Below are 22,540 nucleotides of genomic sequence, written 5' to 3' on the forward strand. Positions count from 1 at the left end.
GACTTTATTTATCTTGTTTATCCGTAGCCCTACAAAGTTACCCTATACAGAACTTCACAAACTCAGATTTCAGTGTGGGAAACATCAATTGAGAATTGATGACACTTGGCAGCATACAATCAGGCCAATCAGTGCGTGCTGAGGAACGGTTTTGTGCTTTTTTGCATCACCAATTAATCAATGCCCAGTGGTTTTCACAACTGGCTGAAAAAGGCTTTCAACAAACAGTGGGACATCAGTTTAAAACAAATGACTTGTGTGAGCCACCCACAACGTCCATGTGTTCGCCTCTTGTGTGTTGCTATGCGGTAAGGCGCTGTGTTTTTACACCGTGTACAATATCACAGTATTGACTGCCATACTGACCACGTCATTCTTTAACCTATCTAAATGATGTACTGCTCGAGTACCTCGATTTTGTATTACTGCTCCATGAGGATAATTTCAGGATCGCACACTAATGATACTCAGAGTCAAGCAGCTTTTGAAAGCAAGATGTTTGCATTGTTGTCATTGGCAAAATCAAAATGGAGAACACCATACAATAGCCACAATTCGTTCCAGAAAGCCTCTGTGGTGGATGAGGCTCACTCAAGTGTCTTCTGATGAGAGCTTGCTTGATTGTTGGAGTGGTCTGAACAAAGCACTAATCAATATGATTGTAGTCGTCTGCTTTTGAAGAGGCACACAAGAGCATGTGTTCAGCATGATTGCTGCTCATCTGCCAAAGGCTGTACTCAAAAGGTATCCTGACATGGTTCAGGACAACAGCACGGATGCCCTGTAATCAGCGTATCACCATCGATAGTATGATTGAAGGAAAAGCCAGTCTGATTGATGACAATGGCAGAGATGTTAATGTGAATTCTAAGACTTCATCTGCTGTGATTGTTCAAGATCAAATATTTTGAGTAAATGATCGCAGTCCAGCCCTTCTTAACATTGTAACAGGAACATCCCCGTAAAAACTTACACCACAGTTTTTATCTCAACTCTGTCTAATTTGCAGGTTATATAAATCCTAAAAACTTTATCATTCCAGCGCCTGCTTTGGCATCACGTAATCAAATATGGCTGAGAGCTCTGAAAGCATATTGAAATGCCTGTCCTGACATCATTACAGCATAGCCGAAGGGAAGGCAGAAAATTCTATAAACCCGGTGATAATTATCAGTTATTCTTCCATTTTCTCAACTCATTAAATTTTTTTTTTTCATTGGCGTTACTTGAAATGGGCTTTTAAAAACCTGATTCAGTACAGCCTCAGCGCACCAGTTCAAGATTATTATGTTTGCCAATTACAGCTTTGTGCTTCTTTTTAGTGTGATTTACAAAATTGAAAACAACATCGGTTTTATTCAGGATCACATTACATCTGAGCAGGACATTTACATCCACTGCTTACAAACTAATCATAACCAAACTTAATCTACTTTAATTTTATTGCGTAAGACCACCAACAAACGGATCAAATTGAAAAGTAATAAGCATTGCTTGTGGAGCCAAAGCCTGATATAGTGTTTTCCTCTTTGCCGTAAAGGTCCATTTTTGTCTAAAAGTCTTAAAAGTACATCAGTGAGTCAGACCGGCCGACATGTTCCTTCATTACCATGGAAATCAGTACGCTGGTTCATTTTGAGTCACTCCCTGCAGAGTTCAGCAGCCATAAATACTCCGGCTCCTTTTTAAGTAATGTTTTCTCAAAACTACAGTTCCTAGCTGTTTGAGGCAATTACCATGTGTGACCTGTGAGATTCACTGCCTCACATTTGTTTTTAAGGACCAGCGCTGTGTTGGTTTTGGTCTTCTCATTGGATTCTGTTGACAAATTAGAAATTCATCTTTTTCCTTATTTTGACTCTCTGTGTGGACCATGCATTTTGCAGCCCAGTGCTGATGACACAGAGAGAAACGCATGGAAATGTAAGTTTAGGCAGGAACCTGGTGTAATATAAACAGAACCGTATGTGGATCCCATGATCCTCTCTCTTGTTTCTTTTGTCTGAAATCAGATATAAAAAGGTCACTTAATGTTTGATGCCCGTACTAATAATGCAAGTCAACCAGCTTTGTATCGTTATAATATAAATGGTATATGCAAACAAACAATGTTAAACTTCCCCACAATCTGTTAAGGGTTGTCATTAGAGTTATGGGTTGTACTTTGTTTGTATGTCTGCCTCTGCGGACACTAAGAGTCTAGAAATTGCATCGAGAGCGGAGTGGATCAGAAACTCAGATAAATCTCTGGCAGGCAACGTTGATCAAATTTGACTAAAAATAATGTTAGTGCATATCCTAGTTCTCACTTTAAATGTTTCCAGAATCAGATTTCGGCCTAATGCTCAGCTCTAAAACGAAAAGGTTTGTCACCAGGCCACCATTGCTTGACACCAGACAAGCCAAAACCAAGCACCAGTAGGAGCGTTTAGTCGTCCAGTGTGGCCCAGGGCATTCTGGTTATTGTAGGTTTTCTACCTATTATAGTGAATACTAAAGCTCTTTTTTCTCTGTTGTATCTGATCACGTAGCACCATTTAAAAAAGAAATAAAAAAATATGTGAAACTTTCTACTGCATAGAGAGCAGAGTTGTATGAAAAAACACCTTTTCCAGCAGTCGAATACTTCTTTAATCACATTCAGTCACATTTTAAGGGCTAACGTGGGCGAACTAAAAAATCAATAGAGAGCAGAAGTTTGAATTTGTGGCTGGATGAGTCACCTGTGATGGTACACAGCTGCAGGAATGAGCCGTTTGTATGGGTGGATATAAATCATGTGATTTTAATGTTGCTCTCTTTTCTCTTATTTCTGTCTGCTCTGATTGTTTACTTCCCTTTAGCTGAGAAGTAAATCAAATCCAGGTAGTGTTTTGGTATCCTCTGTGAAAGCAGTGAGTCTGTTTGTGAGTGAATAGAAGGGCAAGTCTTGGCAGTGGATCTGGCACCGTACTGTACAGTATATATTCCAGGAGAGGCCTTTCTGAATATTAAACATTAGAGAGACTGTTTCAAAGTCCAATCCAATTCTTTCAGCTATGCATTTATGCTTATTATTTAATGCACAGAATGCCGAATGAAACAGCTGTAGCCGCATAGACAATTTTTACAGGCTCTGGCTCCCATCAGCAATTTCACTGCTTGTGATGTAGACTTCATACATCTCTTAGCCAGTTGTTAACTCACAATGAAGGAGTTTCATTATCAGTCGGCCATTAGAATGCCTTACAACCGGATAAGTGTTGGTTTGATTGCAGAGGCATTCAGTGGGGACAAGATAAGTGCTTAGCGTGACTAAGAGAGTACAAATTGGCACAAAGAGTTCTCTTGGAGAGGGAGGGATGGATGGGTGGAGGCACGGGAGGTGGAGGGAGGGAGGAAGGGAGGGGGTAAAAATAACCTGGGGCTGACAGAAAGAGGAAGGGGACCCTTGGAAACTGATGATTTAGCACACAGCCTCGTCTTTTCAGGAAGATGTTGCAGAAGAAAGAGAGAGAGGTAGAGAGCGTGAGAGACTAGAAGACAGGTAGATAAATAGGCTTCCTGCTTCACAGCCTGCAGGGACAGTATTCGATCAGTTGGTGTACAGCTGTTGTCATGTGACAGCCTTGTGATCCCAATTTCACCAATGGTTTAATTTCATTTAAATGACTTTTCTAGTAAACAGTAGGTTTATATATATGTGGTGCAAGCTTTACCAAGAGAATTTGTGTTTAATTAGTTGCCATTTTAGCAAACAAAGACATCCGAACCTTTCCATTCTCCACTGACATAATGCAAAGATTTTCTTTGTAAAGTCCTCTGCTTTGTAGCGGGCTCAATGTTAAGTACACTGACAGTTTTCTAGTTAGTAGCGTGGGAGCTCTGGGGGAGGGAGAGGGCACAGAGCACAGGATGGAGGAAGGAAGTGAGTGGAAACCTCTTTAGATTGTAAAGGATTTCCATTTCCCAAAGACAAGCGCCCTCCCTCCCGCCGTCTCCATGTCTCCTGCCTTTTCTCCGCCTCCCTCCCTTTCCCTTTGCTCATCTCATTCTCCTCTCTCTCTCTCTCTCTCTCTCTCTCTCTCTCTCTCTGCCTGCCACTCTCCCCCTGCCTCTCCCCCATTCCTCCTTCGCTCCATCTCTCGTTTTCCCCCTGTACTTGGTTAGCCCATTCTAATGGCCCAAGGCCAGGAACTCTGGGAGCTCAGGAGATTAGATGGGAGCTAGGGGTGTGTGTGTATCTGTGTGTATCTGTGTGTGTGTGTGTGTGTGTGTGTGTGTGTGTGTGTGTGTGTGTGTGTGTGTGTGCGTGCTTCTTGATCAATGTTTTTTTTTCATTCACGAGTGGAATATTTGTCAGGCTTGACTGAGCAAGATGAGTTTTCATCTCTGTGACATCATAAGGCCACAGATGGGTGGGACCGGGCACAAATGAGACGGATTATATAACTCAGAGATATTATTTTCACTCTTCTGTTCTGTTCTCATGCTTATCACCGTGCTCAGAAGAGTCATCCCTTACATGCACATGAGATGAGATTTCACCGAATTTAAGAGGGTAGGTTTTTAGTGCGCAGAAGATATTAAAAATGTAAAAATTACAAGTTTGGGCAGAAGCGCGGCATAGTGATTTGGGAGGCAGCAGCTTGAAAGGCAGGCTTTTGCCCACAGACTGAAGTGTCCTTGAGCAAGACAATGAATCTGCACCAACTCCTGGGATGTGTGCTGTATCGCTTATACTTAACCTCTGACCTCCACTGGAGAGAGGGGCGAGTAAATGTTCAGAAAACACAGATCTCTCCCTGAGTGATGAATGCAGTCAAAGCAAATGGTGAATTTCAAGGCTATCACACCGAACTAGTCAATGAGATGTGCACTTGGAGGGAAAAATGTCTCCATCATTCATGCGTCTAGAGCGGTGAATGATGTGACATATTTTCCTGGCCGAGCCGGCGCTCAGACATCTTCAGATGTCCGGACTAACTAGAATGTGCAGGGCGAAGCTGGATTACATGCCAACATCTACAACAATTCAATATTTTATGAGGAGATCATGTACAAGGCTCCTGAGGCATGGACTCATTTTTCTGGTACCGTAATACTGAGGACACATCTGATATGAGCCTCAGAGTTGATCGGTAAATCACTGCAAACAGTGCAGCTCCAAGAAGTGGCGCTGGGTTAAATTACAGATAAAAGTCTCAAGCCTCTAGTCTGATGGCCATAAAGTGGCGCAATCTGCCGAACATTCTAAGTGATATGTTTTCACTCTACACGATCTCCAGCTAGCCCCACACAGAAAGTTTTGAATATCCCACAGACTGTGTTCTACTTCAACAAAATAAACCGCTTTGAATGTGTACAAATATGCACATGCTGAAGTCATTAGGAATACATACAGTACTCAGTTACAGAGTAATATACTGAGTTCCTAATATGTTAAAGTATTCTAGTTATGATATAAGTTACATAAAATTGTATCAAAATCATTTTAAGGGATGGAACAGACTGTTTGGTGTACCCTCTTTATCTTATCCTTGTAAAAATCGAACCTGTTACATCTTGGGTGGATTTACATCCTCCCAGATTAAGCTGTCGCACTCGATGGTTGGCCCATGTTCTGAGTCGACGAATAGAGTTAGACTCTGTGTTTACATCCTTGATGCTCACACACTGTCAGAGTCGATCGACAGTGTTTACCTGATGGTGTGCTTGTTAACGTGAAGGTGCCGACCATATCATCACCACTGTCTTGTTGCTGCTGTTTACATTCACCCTGAGGCAACTAGATAAATGCTCTCAGAATTATTTCCCTGGATGTTTAGTAGTTTATGCATGTATGTTTATAGCTTTAATCGATGTATATATGTCTGAGGTTTGTGTACTGTAGCAGGAAGGAGTTGCAAGCTTTCGTTCTGTTATGCAACCCAGTGTAGCATAATGACAAAAAAATCACCCTGAACCTGCGACTTTAAACATAGATTTGGCTAACAAGGCCAGAGTTACTGACGTCAAGTAAAATTACATGGTTTAAAGCAGACCTGCTGTGTCACAGAGCCCCCTGCTGCACTCATAACACCAAAACAAAATGATCCATAATTAGTTTCATGCTTAATTACAATGAAGGACGACATGGAAATGTTACAATGAAATACTTAACATATAAACCTCCCAAAAAAGTGTCAAGGTGCTGTCTTAGATGCTATCGTGATGTAACAATATAGAGTCATTTTGTGTTGAAGCGGATGGGACCCAATAGTGATTTAAACTGTACTTAAAATTACATTTGATCACTTTTTGTTTTATTCCACAAATTGTCCATCCTTGTCAAAACCTGATGCCTACATTACCCATAAGTCAATTCAAACAGCATTGGTTCAGTCAGAGATTCGGGTTTCGGATTTAGAGCTGTAAACAGATTTTGACGTGTATAATTGGTGGAGTTCCCCTTTAAAGCACCTGCTTGATCATTAGAGTCGCCCTATTTCAAAACCGTGTGCATTACCGATAATGTTGAACAACTGCCATCAAACAAAAGGCTTCTGTTTCGGCTGGTGCTGATTGAATTATGCATTATGAATTGTGTTTTCGGTTTCATTTTCTCACTAATTACACGAGCCGTCCACGGTTGAACAAACACCCATTAGTTAAAGTGTGAAATATGAGATGTGAAACTTTTCGAATTTTCCTGGAATAAAATGAAAGCATCTCGCCGGGCTAATGATGAATACTGTATGTTTGTGCATTCTCGATTAGCTCAACTGTTTTGGTGTGGCCCTAATTAGATAAATATAGATTAAAAAAAAGAAATCGCGAATGCATGTGTGAGCATGCCTGCATATATTTAGGAATGTGCTTTCCTCGGCGCATGTGTGTATCCATGCCCGTCTGGGTCCGTGTTCGTCAAAGTCGTTAATGTGTGCACGTTGCATGTGTACGTACCCCAGTAAGAGCCTGCGTGTCTGCTTGTGTTATCCTATTTTGGCTAAATTATGGGTTTCTCATTAGCAACAGTATAAATATTTGTGTGTGCCGTACATATCTTGCTGTGAAAGCAGCTTGTTGCCTTTGAACAATAAAAACTCATCTGCTTATCAGCAAAACAGAACGGGGCTCCAAATCCTGGAAAAGACCAACAGACAAGAACAGATGTTAGGAATGGAGCGTGTGTGTTTGTGTGTGTGTGTGTGTGTGTGTGTGTGTGTGTGTGTGTGTGAGAGAGAGAGAGTAGTAGTATTCCCTCATTCTTAACATGTTTACATTTAGGATTGTAATGGGGGAGGCTTTTGAAATGTGGATCATTTAATTGTGTTAACACGCAGCCCACTCAAAACTACAGCTGGAATTTCAAAGCTGCTGTGCTTTCCGGAAATTTCTCCCATTGGCAGTGTGTCAATGTCTCCCTTTTATTAGTCTCTCATATAAACACGCAGTCGGAGCCATTCTCGCACTAAAAGTCTCTCAGTTTTGCTCACACACACCACACACACACTCGCACGCAAGCTGTCATTCGCACTGCAGACGGGTGCGTCTCTTTGTGCCTCCCTTTTTGTCTTATTTGACATCTCTTTCCCGCCCCACCCATGTGACCCAGTAAAACAGGGTGTATTTCTGAAAGCAGAGATTGATATGTGTGTGTTCAGACCTTTTGTCTTCACGGGGCTTCCTGTAGGGCCCGACCTAGATCGCCAGAGTGGTAACAATTTGACAGATGCACTGCGCACACACATGCAAGCGCACAGAAAATGACGTCCGTTTTATGGCAGTAAAATTGACTGATGCTCGCTCTTTTTGCGCCTTTATTTCTTTAAACACGGCTCTGAATCACTTTAATCGCTGCGTTAACTGTAGGGGATTTTTCTTGATGTCACTGGTGCAGCGCCATACGCTATTGACCACTACTATAGGAACCCTATGTTGTGGCAGATTTACTGTGGCTCGGGGACAAAATGAGCTCACATACAATTGCAGCGGGATATTAAATGTCAAACAATAGGAGGCCGGGAGATGTTGCACGTAAAACCGAAGAAGTCTTTTAGCATTGAGTCATTATACACGTTGTATAGAGTATATCTGGATGGCGAGCGAGCCATTAGTGCGCCAAAAGACAGAGTCATTAGACATCACAGACATGGTTTCATTAAAAAGAGCCGTTGTACATGGAAACTTGCGCAGACATTAGAGGATCTTTTTGGCTCATAAACAAGATGGCAAGAGTTACTGTTATGACACCAATTCTGTTGATGTTCTGTGCTAAAACACATTTAATGGAGGAACTAGCAGCTTTCATTAGATACGTGACCTGACTTGATTCTGACACATTTATAGGATTTATGCAGTGTTTGAAACAACACATGGACTCGGATCTCTGACAGGCATTAGCGCTGGCTGTTTTTGGCCTTGGTAATATTCAGAATGTTAACCGATACTCTTTTTTTCCCCCCTATTTTCTCTTCTCTCCTGTGTTGTCTGTGTGCTCAGGCTACGGCTTTGTGGACTTTGACAGCCCTGCAGCAGCCCAGAAGGCTGTGGCCTCGCTCAAAGCCAGTGGAGTCCAGGCGCAGATGGCGAAGGTAAGCCCCCCCCCCCCGCTTTGTTAGTTGTTATCGAGGTGTTTTTTCTCGCGGCGTTATCCTCCAGGTGGACTCAGTCGCTGTCTGGAGAAGGGCTGGCGGTGTTAGCGGGGACGATAAAGATGGGGGTGATGGCAGATGTGCGGTCAAAATAACAACGGTGACAACAGTAGTGCGATGATGATAATCACGATAACGACCGATGTATGTCGGTTATGCTTTTTACATTGATTCATGTGAGACTGATAGGTGCAGCTTTGATTAAGCCAATGATGAGATTATTGATTGAGCCCATATGGAGTTATTGATTAACGACTATGGCCATGATGAGATTATTGATCAAATCCCAGAAAAGATAGTAGAAAGGACGGAGCGGATGATTGAGTTTCCTTTCTTTCAATATTCTTTCTTTTTTTTGTTTCGGTCTTTGTTTCACCTGTTTGCTCCGCGTCTGTTTTCCTCTCAGATGCTAATAATCATCCAGGTGTGTGTGCGCGTTTGTGTGTGTAGCTGGCAGTTGTGTTGCAACAGTGCCTCGCCAAAACATGTGGGCCTAACCAGCACAATCACATTATCCTTCAATGTGTGCGAGAGACAGAAACTGAATAGCCTGCCTTCTCTTTCAGATTCATTAAAGCTGTATCGCCGCATACTTCCTTTTATAAATGAGAGACGAGTGCAATTAAAATGGGCCAGTCTTCAGGCACCAGGAGCATCCCATTGAATTAAACAGCAGCAAGCCTCTGAGCCACCTTTGCCTCGCTCTTCTATTAAACCTCTTTTCATTAGACTTCCATCTCTTATTTTGTTCCTAACTGCTCAGGGGGGCATTTTGAAGCACAGTGTTGATGTGTTTAGCTGTTATTAAAGAGAGAAGAACCCTCGACTCCTTGGAGATTGAGTTTTCCGGAGGGATGGAATGGAGGGCAAGGAGTCAATTCCAAATGAAATTACACAGACTTCTTACTGTTTCATGAACTAATTATGCACAGAGAGCTGCTGATGTCCCGGCTAACTTTCCCGAATCGGGGTGCAATGAGAAAGTCAGACTCGAAACCACTGATGTTGGATTTCCGTCTGGAGCCTCTAACGTTTCGTGAGATGAGCGGCTTAATTGGGGTTTGACAAAATCTTGGTTTTAACACATTCAGCACCAATTAGACTCACAAATTCCATGCCCTCCCACTCTGCACACCCTTTCTCAGAGTACCACTGAGGCTTTGTAGGTTAGCTGGGACAGAAACTTCTGTTCTTAGTTCTAATCGGCAAAAGAGTTGAAAGCTTTTCCTCCAAAGACAGCAGTAAGGTGGTGATAGGGAGAGAAAAAAAGACACAAGTCGCTTTTGTGAAACTGGGATGAGACATCTAACAAAAGGTGGATATTGATTATTTTTCAAAGAGGGGAGGTTTGAATCAAGGTTTGGAGAGAGCCGTCTTGATCTGACGCTGGACATCAACACGGAGCCTGTAGTGGACTGAAAAGCTGGGTCAAGAACGAATGTCCTCATGGGATCTAATCAATCCACAAGGTCGCTGGGGGCACACAAGGGAGGGATTAGCAATAGTTATAGTGTTCGTAGCATAAAGTCGATAAAGTTGCCAACCTTGATCTTCATGAATGAATGATGCGCTGCACCAGTCGCTCTAAGAAAGAGTATAAGTGTCTTGTTAGCAGGAAAATGTGCAAGGTATCGTGAACATGAATATAGCGGATAAATATAAAACTAGCCAAGTAAGGCATGTGTTCAACTTTACAGCCAACATCACTTAAACTTCGGAAAGATTCGACCTGTTAATAATATAATGTGATTAAAAAAAATAATACCAGGCCTGGGATAATTACCTCTATGTAAGTGCTAAAAGTCACACACCTTCAGTAAATGTGCAGCATATATATATAAAATTACAAAGGCAAACACATCTTCGGCCTAACCCAAAGCTGAAACCAATGTTAAAGAGCAAAACGTATCGATTTATCAGCCAATATTCTTATCCACGGAGGTGATACACGTGAACATTATTATTTTTGGGTATTAAACATTTGTGGCAAAGATACACATGTAATGAACTCAATAGGTAAACTTCACTAAGTTTCTGAATTATATGATAATAATAATAATAATAATAATAATAATAATAATAATAACAATATTAAAAGAGAACACATATCAGACAACATATATGCTGATTCCGAGTTGCCAGTATCAGCAGATAAAATCAGCCAACTCATATATTGGCCACCGAGTAACATATCTAAAGGACTGTGTTGAGGTTTTGACAGAGAGTCTGTATCCTTGAATAGCAGGGAGGAAGCAGAAACTCTAACCCTCACCCCGGTTGTCCATGGTTTCAGATGTACCTGTACCTGTGGTTGTCTTTGCTGGTGAAACCATTTAGCTGTCACATCTTTTAATCGGAGCGTTATGACCGCATGAAAGCTCTGTCAGGTAGAAATAGTACACACTGAACTCAGTCTTTTTTCCGCTTCTCTGCAGTCACACTTAAAAACCTGAAAATCATCAGTTATCCACATCTCACAGAGTTTAACACCAGAGGTTTTTTTTCACAGTTCCTCGCTAAGAAGGCTATTATTTAAAACTGAGAGCGAGGTTATGAAGAGACCTCACTAAAATCTATAGATATTTAAACAGATGATTTACAATACTTTTCTGTATGGATACTGTAAAACAAATCAAAATTAAAATATTTCATCACACCTGAGAGCTCACAGCTAGTGTCATCTACATTTAATTGAAATCCCCAAACATATTGACTTTATTGGGCCTGAAGAGTGTCGACAGGGCATCAGAAAAGAGCCTTTTCTTCCAAGAAGAAATCCAACATCAAAAAATAGAGAGGGTTATCATTTGAAGCAGGAGAAAATTCCGATAATACTCAAACGTAGTTGCAGGGTCACTGCTTTGCCCAGACATCCTTGATCTGTGGAGTGCGGATTAAACTGGAGCCTGGCACTGTTCAATGATTGGGACACACTTCTCTGTTCGCTGCCAAATTTCAGTTCAAACCACAAAAGTCTAAGTTCTCGGACTGGAAGTAGTCATTAAGCATGAAGAACTTCTTTTCAGTGAACATTGATTGGATGCACCATCCTACTGTCCTGCTTGTTTCATGCCCTGGGCAGCAGAATCATAGGATTCCTTCCACAAAGCTTCGGCAGGATTGGATTGGAAAGTGATCATTTTATCGGCTGCAATGGGACAAACTAGTCAACGCCAGAAATGTTGGAAAGTTCCCTCAAGTGCAGATTCAGGACGCTGCCAAGTCTCCAGAGCTATCTCAGACTTGTAGTCTGCATAAGGCTTGAGCTGTATCTGTAGAATGTTGTTTGTTTTTTTTCTCTCTCCGCTTGCTTGTGGCTCTGAACAGACTGTGGAACATAGGGAAAGGATTGCTATCCGAGGCCTCAGTGTGTCTGGTCAGGAACATAAATACTTTGGCACAAACTCAGTATGACCTTTGTCCCTATCATTTAGCTCTATCGCTCTGGTTTTGCGTGTTCATGCCGAGTGGCAGAGTGTCTCAATCCTTGTTGAGACAGAAGGGCAGGATGAAGTGTGAGGGCTACATGGTCCTCCAAACGGAGGTTTTTCAGAGGCACACTTCATGAGAACTCTGTCATTTCAATGTATGGTGTTCCTTTTTTCTTTTTTCATCAATCACTGCTGCTTTGCTGATGTCTCTGTAGCTAGCTAGTGTTACATTGCTATTACTGATTTGTGCACGACAGTCCTGCATTTTCACCGATTTCAATGTTGCATCTCGCCCTTTAATGATACATGACAATTCAGGTCCAACAGTGAAGATGCTGCAGTGAGTACCGCTCCTCTATTATCAGTGAGGACTGGCCGGGTATGAGCACAGGTTGTTAATGTCGACTATAAAGCACCGCTAGTGGCCAGATAATGAAACTGTAATTTGGTGATTTAATTGATAGCAGGAAGTTGTGAACGAAAAGCAAGCGTCCGTGCTTTTCTGTCTCCATTAGCTGAATGGGAAATTACATTTTGATGACACCGGGGTTGCCACAGTAACGCCAGAGAAAGCACAGCCGACGACCTGCAGAGTAGTGACTGTGAAAAAGAGGTATAAAATCAAGCGTCCCCGTCGTACAGGTACGTTGTTAAGAGCAGATTCAGCAACCACATAAATGTACACCGAACAGAAAGTAATTAACAAGCACTTTCAAAGACAAACACAGGCTCAGTCCTGCTGCGTTGCACATTATGTGAGGGATGTGTCGGGGGTGTGTGTGCTGAGGCTATGCTCAGGGCAAGAAGTTCAGAGTAGCTTAAAAGTACCAATGCAGGAGCTGTGTGCCTCACAGTGTACTGTGAGAGGTCTGGAAATTCAACTGCCCTCCTCACAGTTAACGGTGATTAAAGCGACTTCCTGAGATTACCCGTGAATTAATTAAATCGCGTTGAAGCAAGATCAGACTGTTTGTGTGTATATAATAGCATTCACTGAGAGAAACCTTTATCCATTAAACCCTGCAGCCTGTGCTGACATCTCCTTTGTGATAGGTGCATGTTTTGGTTGTGAAATAAACGAGAAAATACAGCGAGCCCCGATGTGAAGAAGTTGTGTATGTGCGCGTGCGTGCATGTCTGTCAGTGTGTGTCCTACACTCACTTCCTCAGTCTTCTTGGTAATTACTGTTGACCTGAAAGATGATTACTGCTACAGCTGTACTCCCCCTCTCTCTTGCCTGCTCACTCACAGTTAGTTTCTCTGTCTCCCTGCCTCATTCTCGCTTTCTCTCGTTGTAAGTGTATCTGTAGTACATTCACACTTTAGTCAACCCCACGCTTGAACTGCTTCCATTACACGGAACCCAGTAGAACTTTACGCAGGTGTGCGATGTGGGTGGGTGTGCGTGTGCGTGCGCGTGCTTTTTATTGTGTTTTTTATTTACTTTTTTTTTTTCAACACTTGCACTAACACCAACCTGGTTACCTGCCGGACTTGCGGTGTGTGTGTGTGTGCGCTGTGTGAAATATTTCTGAATAGCATGACCAAAACATTTCGCAAAGTAAAATTATCGCGCATTAAAATTCACGTCAGGAGCTACTTTAACCGTGCAATCACGAAAACATGCGCTCTGCTATGCATAAGAGTGTGTGTGTGTGTGTGTGTGTGTGTGTGTATGTGTGTGTGTGTGTACAATAACAGTTACAGAGGACCAAGGTCACTATGCTAATTAGAGAGATGGTACCACTGGTAGTGACACTTCACACCTCCCTCCCTTTCTTCTTCTCTCCTCCACTTTGTCCTTGGCACCTCTCGCCTTTTCTTTCCCCCTTTTCTGTCTCTCTCTTCTTTTTTAGCTCCCCCCTTTTTTTTGTGGCCTAGTTCGTTCTCTTCATCTAACTCCCCTCCGCCCCCACACCCAACCAACCTCCTCTTCTTCTTCTCTCCTCTTTTTTTTTCTCTCACTCTTTCCTCTCCCTCTTTATGTGTTCAGGTGTGTGTGTGTGTCTGCGTGTGAGGTGCCTGTGTGTTTGTCTGCAGCAGGTGCTGCAATGCCTCCTCCAGAGTCATTAGTTACAGGGTTGAGTGAGGACAGAGAGTGAAGGATAGAGAGAAAGAGGAGGTGGGGGTCTGTGTGGGTTGAGAGAGGATGGCTTGGTGTGATGAGAAAGAAGGGAGAGGAGAGACACACGCGCGCACGCACGCACGCGCACACACACACACACACACACACACACAACGTGAACTCTGTTGCATGACTGTCATTTATCAACCCTGATTAAACCCTTGGGTTTGTCCAGTTGTGTTCCTTTTTTCTTTCTTTCCTCCGTCTTGCGTGTGTGCCTGATAAAAGCCAGATGGCTGATGTTCTCTTACTGATGTATCCAGTATGTGTGTGTGTGTGTGTGCTAGCTTGCATCTCCCTTAACATGTCTGTGTATTCTATGCGTGTGTGTGTGTGTGACAGCTGAGGTTAGTGATGGGAAGAGGAGGACAACAGAGCCAAGTGACACATGAAAAAAAAAAAAGAAGAGCGGAGACAAAATCACATAGACTGGAAGACGTGAGCATCCCTCTCTTTCTCACCCCGCGTTCTGCCTGTCCGCCCGTCACTCTCTCGTCTCTTTCCTTCCTGAAACTTTGGGCCTCTCTCTTTTCAGCTCTCTGTTCCCTTCTCCTCATCTGTCACCCCTATTTGTCCAAATGTGTTTGTTTACCTTTTTGTTTTTTGATATATTCTTCTCTTTTCCCCCGCTGCTCCTTAGCCAGCTTCAGCTCGGTCTTTTTCCCGTCTTTCTACCTCTGTCAGCCAGATGTAATATACGATCCTTTCACAAGCCAGTATATATAATGTGGAATTTGGTAGCGCTCTGCTTTTCTCCAGCAAACTCATTCAGCATCATTTGAAAATGAGAAGAGCCACAGTAATAGCGCTGGCGTGATGTTTTTTCAGCTCTGCTTCTGTTGGAACTTCGGAATGATTGGTCTCAGATTCCTCGTAACTTGCTTGAACACACGGTATACGTTACAAAAAATACACATGCATTGTGTTTGTCAGAGAGAATGTATTGCTTAGATACCACTGACTTGTTGTTGATATTGCAAGCTAACTGGGAATATAAGTCTGTCCTTATGTATAATAAAATATAAAGTTTCCCCCCTTTTGAACAAAACCGCAAATCATTGCCTGGTAATTTAAGCAGTCTGTCCCTTCAAACTGTCCAGCTTTGGGAGTACCGATCGAGCTGTTCATTTGTATTCCACTCAGAAAGTTGAAGCTGACAGGCCAAACCAACTATCTACCACATTCAAGCTATATGGCGTAGATGTGAGTATGCCTGCCGTCTTGGACAGCTAGGTACGGCAACACAATTTGGACAAACCGCACAAAGAACTGCCAAAAAAGCAAAAATGCATCAATTAGTTTAATATTATTATCACACTCGATAATAATGACTATTTCAGACAGCTATGTGTGGTTAACTGGCTTAGCATATCACATTTTTCAATGTTAATATTGCTTCTATTGTGGACTGTCCAACTATTTGGATACATTTTTATTTCATGCCCCTTTGACTTCAATAGAACTGTAAAAAAATGCTATTCTACGAGCAGCGAGCAATCACACACAACCATCTGATCTGTTTTTAAATCTTTAATTATTAGCTTTCAAGTGTTATATTAACTGTTTGTAGAAATACACAGGTAATTACACTTTACAGGTAATACATATGCATGAAAACAAATAGGAAAAAAAGGATGATGATGAAAAAATATAAAAGAAAAAACAATGCATAGACTATGATGTCATATTTGTGAAAGGAAGACGAAAAAAAAAGCTTAATACATCATTTATCTTTATCAAACTTTTTATTGGACTAGCAGACTTATTAGAATTTTCCCAAATATTTGAGAGGTCCTGAAAAGTTCTTGTTCGTTTTTATCTTAGAACATTAGCAAATGCAATCATACTCATAAACTAAGCCATACCTACACATAGCTGCTCAAGATGGCTGTCCAAGAATCAGATGTGGGTATGGCAGACCTTAGCATCTGAACACTAACCTGTGATTCAAAGTCATTTGGGGCTCTTCCACTGTCCCATTTCGACCTGCTGAGTCAAACTGTGCCGTACTGATTCAAGTTTCAGTGGGCAGCCCTGTTGTAGTGAAATTGCTAATCCTGGCAGCGCCAGTCCAAGTCAAACTGACCCAGCACATGTTCAGTATATGGAAAAGCCCTGATAAAGTGTTGTGGCGCATGCTCAAATCACAGATAGGACTTGTCAAATCAAACACTGCAGATATACTACATATAGGCGACTGATTTCATACCAAAAATGTGTTTTAATTTCAGCTGGAGAGATCAAATAGAAATAATATTACTATAGTTAGACCGATGTATATTTTACAGTAGAATTAAAGAGTATTTTGCACAAGAATTGAGGATGACTAACTCTGGAAAGACATCAATGGAAGGACTGTAAACTCGCCAAATACTATGTCAAGTGAGACTGCCACATGAAAATGTATTGAATTTCTCATTGATTCCACACAATAGGATCAAAATTGTATGTTATGATCTCTGCTGCTCAAGCGCTACTTCAGACAGCAGGAGCCAAGAGAAGTCTTTGTTTGCTCTCTACAGTCAAGCAAAGCAAAGCACATTTTTTGTCAATCATAAAAAATAAATCTGAAAAAAATCTATTTTAAAATCTTAGATTTGACACTTGATTAATTACAATGTTCTTTTCTTCCCCGTGTGCTCCATCCTTGCATCCTTGTGTCTGAGTCAAGGCAGAGTTGACATTGTAAAACACAGATAATGAATCACATTCTGTTTAAAAGTGGAGGACAGTGGCTTGGCCAAGGGCGTGTGTGTGCATGTGTATCCACTGCAGCTCTCAAATAAAAGCTCAATGCGTGTGTGTGTGTGTGTGTGTGTGTGTGTGTGTGTGTGTGTGTGTATGTGTGTGTGGACGCGCTGTATCCCATCTGTGTGAACCTGTGTGTTTTTGTGAGGCCGGACCACCTCTGGTCCAACAATAGCAGGAGGAGGACAATGACGAGAAGGAGGGGAGAAAGGGAGAGAGGATAGAGGAGTGGGAGGGAGCCCAGTAGTGAGTGAAACCCAATCGAATTAAATGTAATCTGGCCTGAATGTGCACAAGCATCAGCTGCTCTCCAATCTTATTAACCCTGCATTACCAGCCCTGGGTTGTGCGTGCATGTGTGTTGAGGAGGGAGAGAGACGGAGGAGTAAGTGGATAAGCGAGAGAAAGGAAAAGGAAGAGATGGACGGGATGGCAGGAAGGCAGAGTGTGAGAGGCAAAGGAAAATGAAGATGAATTTGAGTGTTTGGGTGATTAATGTGCCTCCCTGGCAATGCTAATGAAAAAAATATTTTCTCATCACAACAGTAATCACGGTAATTCCTGGTGACACTAAACAGTTTCTTCATTGTGCTGCATTCATTTGTGTATCATACCATCAGAGGGGTTGCATGTGGACAATAGTACACCACAGTTGCCACGATATAAATAACAGTGAAACATACTTAGGAAGTTGTGACAAAATAGTGCACGCACAAAGACTCCAAATTGAGGAAGATTTATTCTCTGATTAACACAAAGTGAGTCGGAAACAGATTTGGTCTGATTCAATTTCTGCCTCTGAACAATGAGGTTTCACTGTGCTCCGCAGGATGAGCCCGTATTTTCGTAAAGACAACAGGAAACTGTTACATGTGACAGAAGGACTATTTTAAGACAGCTTTGAGTAACTCGTTGTGTCACGCTTAAAATAGCACTTATTATAAAAGCAGCCCAATAGCCAGAATAAATGGCAACTTTTACATTAATTTAGGTTCACTTTTCAATTATTTCTGGCAACACTGTGAGAAAGCTTTCAGTTAGGTTAAAGGGATATTCCGGTGTGAATTTAATCCATGGTCTAACACACCGTGACACAGAGAGAGCATCAAGTTTTCCGACCGCTAGCTTATGTAGTTTTTGCAACCTCAGAAAAGACCACACGATAACAAAACACTGCAGTCTATGCCTCCACCAAGAAACCGCCATCAAAAAAGCCACTCATAGCCACAAATAATGTTCAGAACTGCACCAAACTTCAGCAACAGTACAAATAGGGTCCCAGCACATAGTTCAAGGCATCAAAAAATCTGCTAGCTTTCTTTGTTGTTGAGAAGCCCTGAAGAGTCTATTACCAAGTGCAGTAGAGTTTCGCAGCTCAAGGATGAAAATGTATGATTATTACTCCATGGAAATACAATCAAAGTTCATATGTGTCTTGCCTACCAGTTTTAACAGTTATTACAGAGAGCTGACAGGGAAAAGAACGGAATTGAGCATTTCTAATCGCACTCGGTAATCGACTCGTCAGGGTTTCCCCACAACAAACCAACGATATCCAGCGGTGCACACTTACAGATGTTCTCTAACTGCGGGCATCGTCTTGTCAGCTTTCTCGCCTGTAACACCACTGGCATTACCTCCACGTTATGATGTAAGGGTAAGGTCATAAACATGTTATCTGAATATGAAACATACAACTATCAGCATATCAGTTATTTCCAGAGACATTAACTGCTAACATATATATGTATAAGACAGTATATTTCATTTTGCATATCACCATAGTCTGCTTTGACGTCCACAATGCATAAAATGTAACATGAGACCTGTAATATCTTTTTAAGGTTCATTTACAATAAGCCCCCTGCACAAATTCAGAAATACATACTCTGTCCCTGTACTTGAGTTGCTCTCTCCCTCTCTCTTCAGGCTGCTATTCTCTTAGATATAAACTTTCTGTTTTAAAGAACTTGTTGTGTTTACTCAGCCAGGAGTGGCATACTGTCGCATAAGTGATATGCAGCCAAAAGCCATCCATCTAAAGGTTCCAGACTCATGAATACTTTATGCAGCGTGTTCATTAAAAATGATAATTTTTGTACTTGGAGAAGGAGTTGTGTCTTTTTAGAGATTTAGTTTACCAGAGCAGTCAGAAAAATAAAGAGGCTGACAGACACTTAAGGACACAGAGGAGATCATGAATACTGTCAGAATGAGATCTATGTAAGGTTTTCTGTGGTTGGCCAAAATCTTTGTTATGCGTCCCAGAGATCACTTTGCAATCAATTTCCCACAGAGAGACACCTTATTTGTGTTGATGTTCTTTGAGTTCTTCATCTGTTTAATTCAATCAAAGGGTCGCAGTGGCTAGAAAGCAGGTTTTAGGTTCAGGAAAAGATATATGCAAGTGATTTCATCAGCTAGGAATCCTTACATCAGATCAGCAAAACGTTTTTTCTATCAAGCGGCCCCTGGTTGTTGATTTCAGTCAGATATTTAGCTTTATATCTCATAATATGCAGATATCTCTGCGGATGGCAGCAATTAACACACTGTGAATTCTGCAGTTATTATCGTATCACGCCTGACAGCAGAAAGGGAGCAAAGCAAAAACTTGCTGGTGTTTAAGTGGTGATGGCTGCGCACTGAACGGAAATGTCCCAGGAGCTCTAGAGCCTGATTTTGTATCAGAGACAAGGACTTTGAAAGCATCATGTTTTCTAGACTTACAGAGGTTTTGCTCCTTCTTGAAGAATTTTCCCGGAACCTTCTCGAGTGTATCAAAATGTGGTCCCAACCCGTAGAATCAATACTACAGCATTAAACCAGCATGTGCACCATGATGTCATGACATGAGGTCATGCAGACTTAAAATGGAAGTGCACACTGCACAGCCGAAAAAAGTTGATTAAAAGCCAGAAAAACAATGTTGATTATATAATGAAGTAGTCATGTTTTCTTTAATTAAATCAAATTAAATAGTCATCTAAGTGGTGTCCACGTAATTAATTTATACGTTTGATTCCTCCCCCAGGCCAAAATCGAATTCTGTATCTGCTGATCACACCATAACATGGTAATGATAATAGCTTTGTCTTCCTGGGTGTTCTCCTGGAAGATGCTGTACCTTCTAGGAGAACACCCAGGAAGACAATGCAACTAAATAAATCCTCAAGAGTCATGCCAAACACAAGACTGCCCAGGTTAGGAAGTTCATACATGAAGGAAAGGCACTAAATGCAAAACCATATAAATGAATAGAGGTGATATGGAGGCAAAATCACATAAAAGCAATACAAAATAGAAAAAAAATCCATGAAAAAATAAAATGTAGGGAGACGACATCATGAGGATTGAAAAACATAAATTGATTAAGAAAAGAATAAACTACGACAAAGACTAAAGGATGATTTCACATGGAAGCAAATCTATAAAAGGAGGTTTGAAAGTGATCTAAAGGAAGTTACTGACCTTGTGAGCCTTATCTCCTCAGGTGGGACGTTCCAAAGTTGGGGGGCACAAGCACGGCTGCCTTTAGATTTAAGCCTCGACTTGGGAATGGTCAGAAGGGCCCCCACCCAAGGGCCCATGGCCGTGAATAGGCTCATATGTGCACGGTCAAAATTTCTACTTTTTTTTCTTGGGGCAAGACCCAGATGAGCTAATCTTAAAATCAGTTATAAAACGTACAGGGAGCCAATGGAGAGAAGCCAAGATCCGAGTGTTATGATGATGTCTGTTGAAACCAGTAAGTACTCTGGTGTGTCAAATGGATTTTAATTCAGTTTTGCTCAAACAACTGCGCAGACGTACCCCGAGAGCTCAGAATAATAGATTCCGAACCAAATGCCAGCCCAGATGCCAGAATAAAAAGTTGGCATTTCACATTTTCTGCAACCATTAAAATGTTAGGATTTGTATTTGTCATATGTAACATATCAACATTTCAACGATACATGTCCTACCACATCTATATTCCATGGGCTAACTGGTAAGCATACTAAATGCACTTTTCATCACAATACACATAAGTAATAACGCCAACAGTGTTATTCCCTCTGACTCTGTTGATCATTTTTGCACGTTTTCAACCAGAATTCTTACAATTGCACATTCAAGGAGTAGATTTTGTGCCTGAACCGGACCAGTTCATCAGCCCTGCGTTCTCACACAGTTGCTTCACATTTCAAGCTTGCAAAGCAATAGGCTACGACACGTTAATGCTGCTATTTAAGAATAAAATGAGAGGCCTTATTTTCTTGGAGTGAGGTATATTTCGAAGAGTGACTGTCGTGTTTAAGGAATGAAACCCTTCAGCTTCACTGTCACCCAGCATTACCCCCAGAGAGGACGGAAAACAAAGAGGAATGAGGGAAATATTGCCGCGAACAGAGGAGGAGTGGAGCACTGTAGGTAGCTGGAGAGTGGGAGTGGTGCTCGGTTTGATGGAGCTGGGTTGAGAACAGCTCTATAAGGACAGAGATAACTGGAAAACACTATAAAACGCCTCTCCTCACATTCTTTCCCTCTGTGGAATTAGCCTTTGAGTGGGCTGCTGGAGCGAGGGAGGGTGCATAGAGAGATTGATGGAGGGAGGGAGTGGGAAGCCCGAACTCCAGCGAGGGAGGATGGAGAAAGAGAGAGAGAGATGGAGTGAATGTGGAGTGGGCAGCTTGAACTTTGAGTATGAAGAATGGAGAGTAATCAAGAAGAAAGGAAGAAATGGAGGAAGGAAATAAAGGGCTACAAGAAAAGGGGGGCTTTAGGAAGAAAAGAGATGGTGCTGCATCTCAAACCTTATTCCACACACACTGCGGAGTGCATATGAATGAAGTATATCAGAGAAGGTGGGAGCGGCTGACTGAAATGTCCCTATTTTATGGGGACACTATTAAGTCTGTTTTCCGATTGGCTGTTCAGCCCTCGCATCTCTCATTGTTATTGGTGGCCAGGCGTGTTTGTTGTTTGTCATTGGGCAGGCAGCGGCAGCAGAGTCGGCTGGATTCACAATCCGATGGCATAATTCAGCCATCGATCAAACTTTGTGGACAGCAGTAGCCAAACTGCTCCTCCAGACACACAGAGAGAGGGAGAGCTCTCAGAGTAGAATATCACAAATCAAATGCTGTAACCTTTTAGTACGTCTGAGTCTGCACATGCCCACTGAAAACCAATGAGGCTTTTTTTTTTCTTCCCCTCGCCGCCTGTCTGCTCTGCCTCTTCACTTGTCTTTATTTCTCTTCTTCTGTCTCGCGTTTGCTTTCAATCACACATCCCCACCTCACCTCTCCCTCTCGAAAAGTTTCTTCGCTTAGTTCCTCTGGGTCAGTTGTCTTTATTGATTTCGGCAGGAATGCACGAGGAATCATGATGATCACTGAGCGAGACACCTGCAATGCCGGCTGGTCCTCGTAACATTTATTCAGATGAAGGATTTGTATGCGCGTGTGCGACTCTGCAGCAACTGTTTTCTAGCTAAGAATTTCGAGATAAAAAAAAGCACTTTGTTAATGATAAACGCTGTCTTAATTAATATAATGGATACATGAAAAGAAGATCACTCAACTTCATAACTACTGATTCAGTGGAACTGAATCATATTTTATGGAAAGAGAAGAAC

At 41.9% G+C, this 22,540-nt stretch overlaps 1 protein-coding gene across 2 annotated transcripts in view; it reads left to right on the forward strand.

The window, feature by feature from the left end:
• Positions 1-22,540, forward strand: part of LOC115567429 (RNA-binding motif, single-stranded-interacting protein 3) — a 138,027-nt gene that overhangs the window by 51,978 nt on the left and 63,509 nt on the right. For both annotated transcript variants that reach the window (XM_030394030.1, XM_030394029.1), the window contains exon 4: positions 8,464-8,555. In XM_030394030.1, the coding sequence (XP_030249890.1) occupies positions 8,464-8,555 (92 nt within the window). The remainder of the gene's footprint in view (positions 1-8,463; positions 8,556-22,540) is intronic.

Source organism: Sparus aurata, chromosome 17 (genome assembly GCF_900880675.1).
Source record: "Sparus aurata chromosome 17, fSpaAur1.1, whole genome shotgun sequence".
Classification (NCBI taxonomy): Eukaryota; Metazoa; Chordata; class Actinopteri; order Spariformes; family Sparidae; genus Sparus; species Sparus aurata.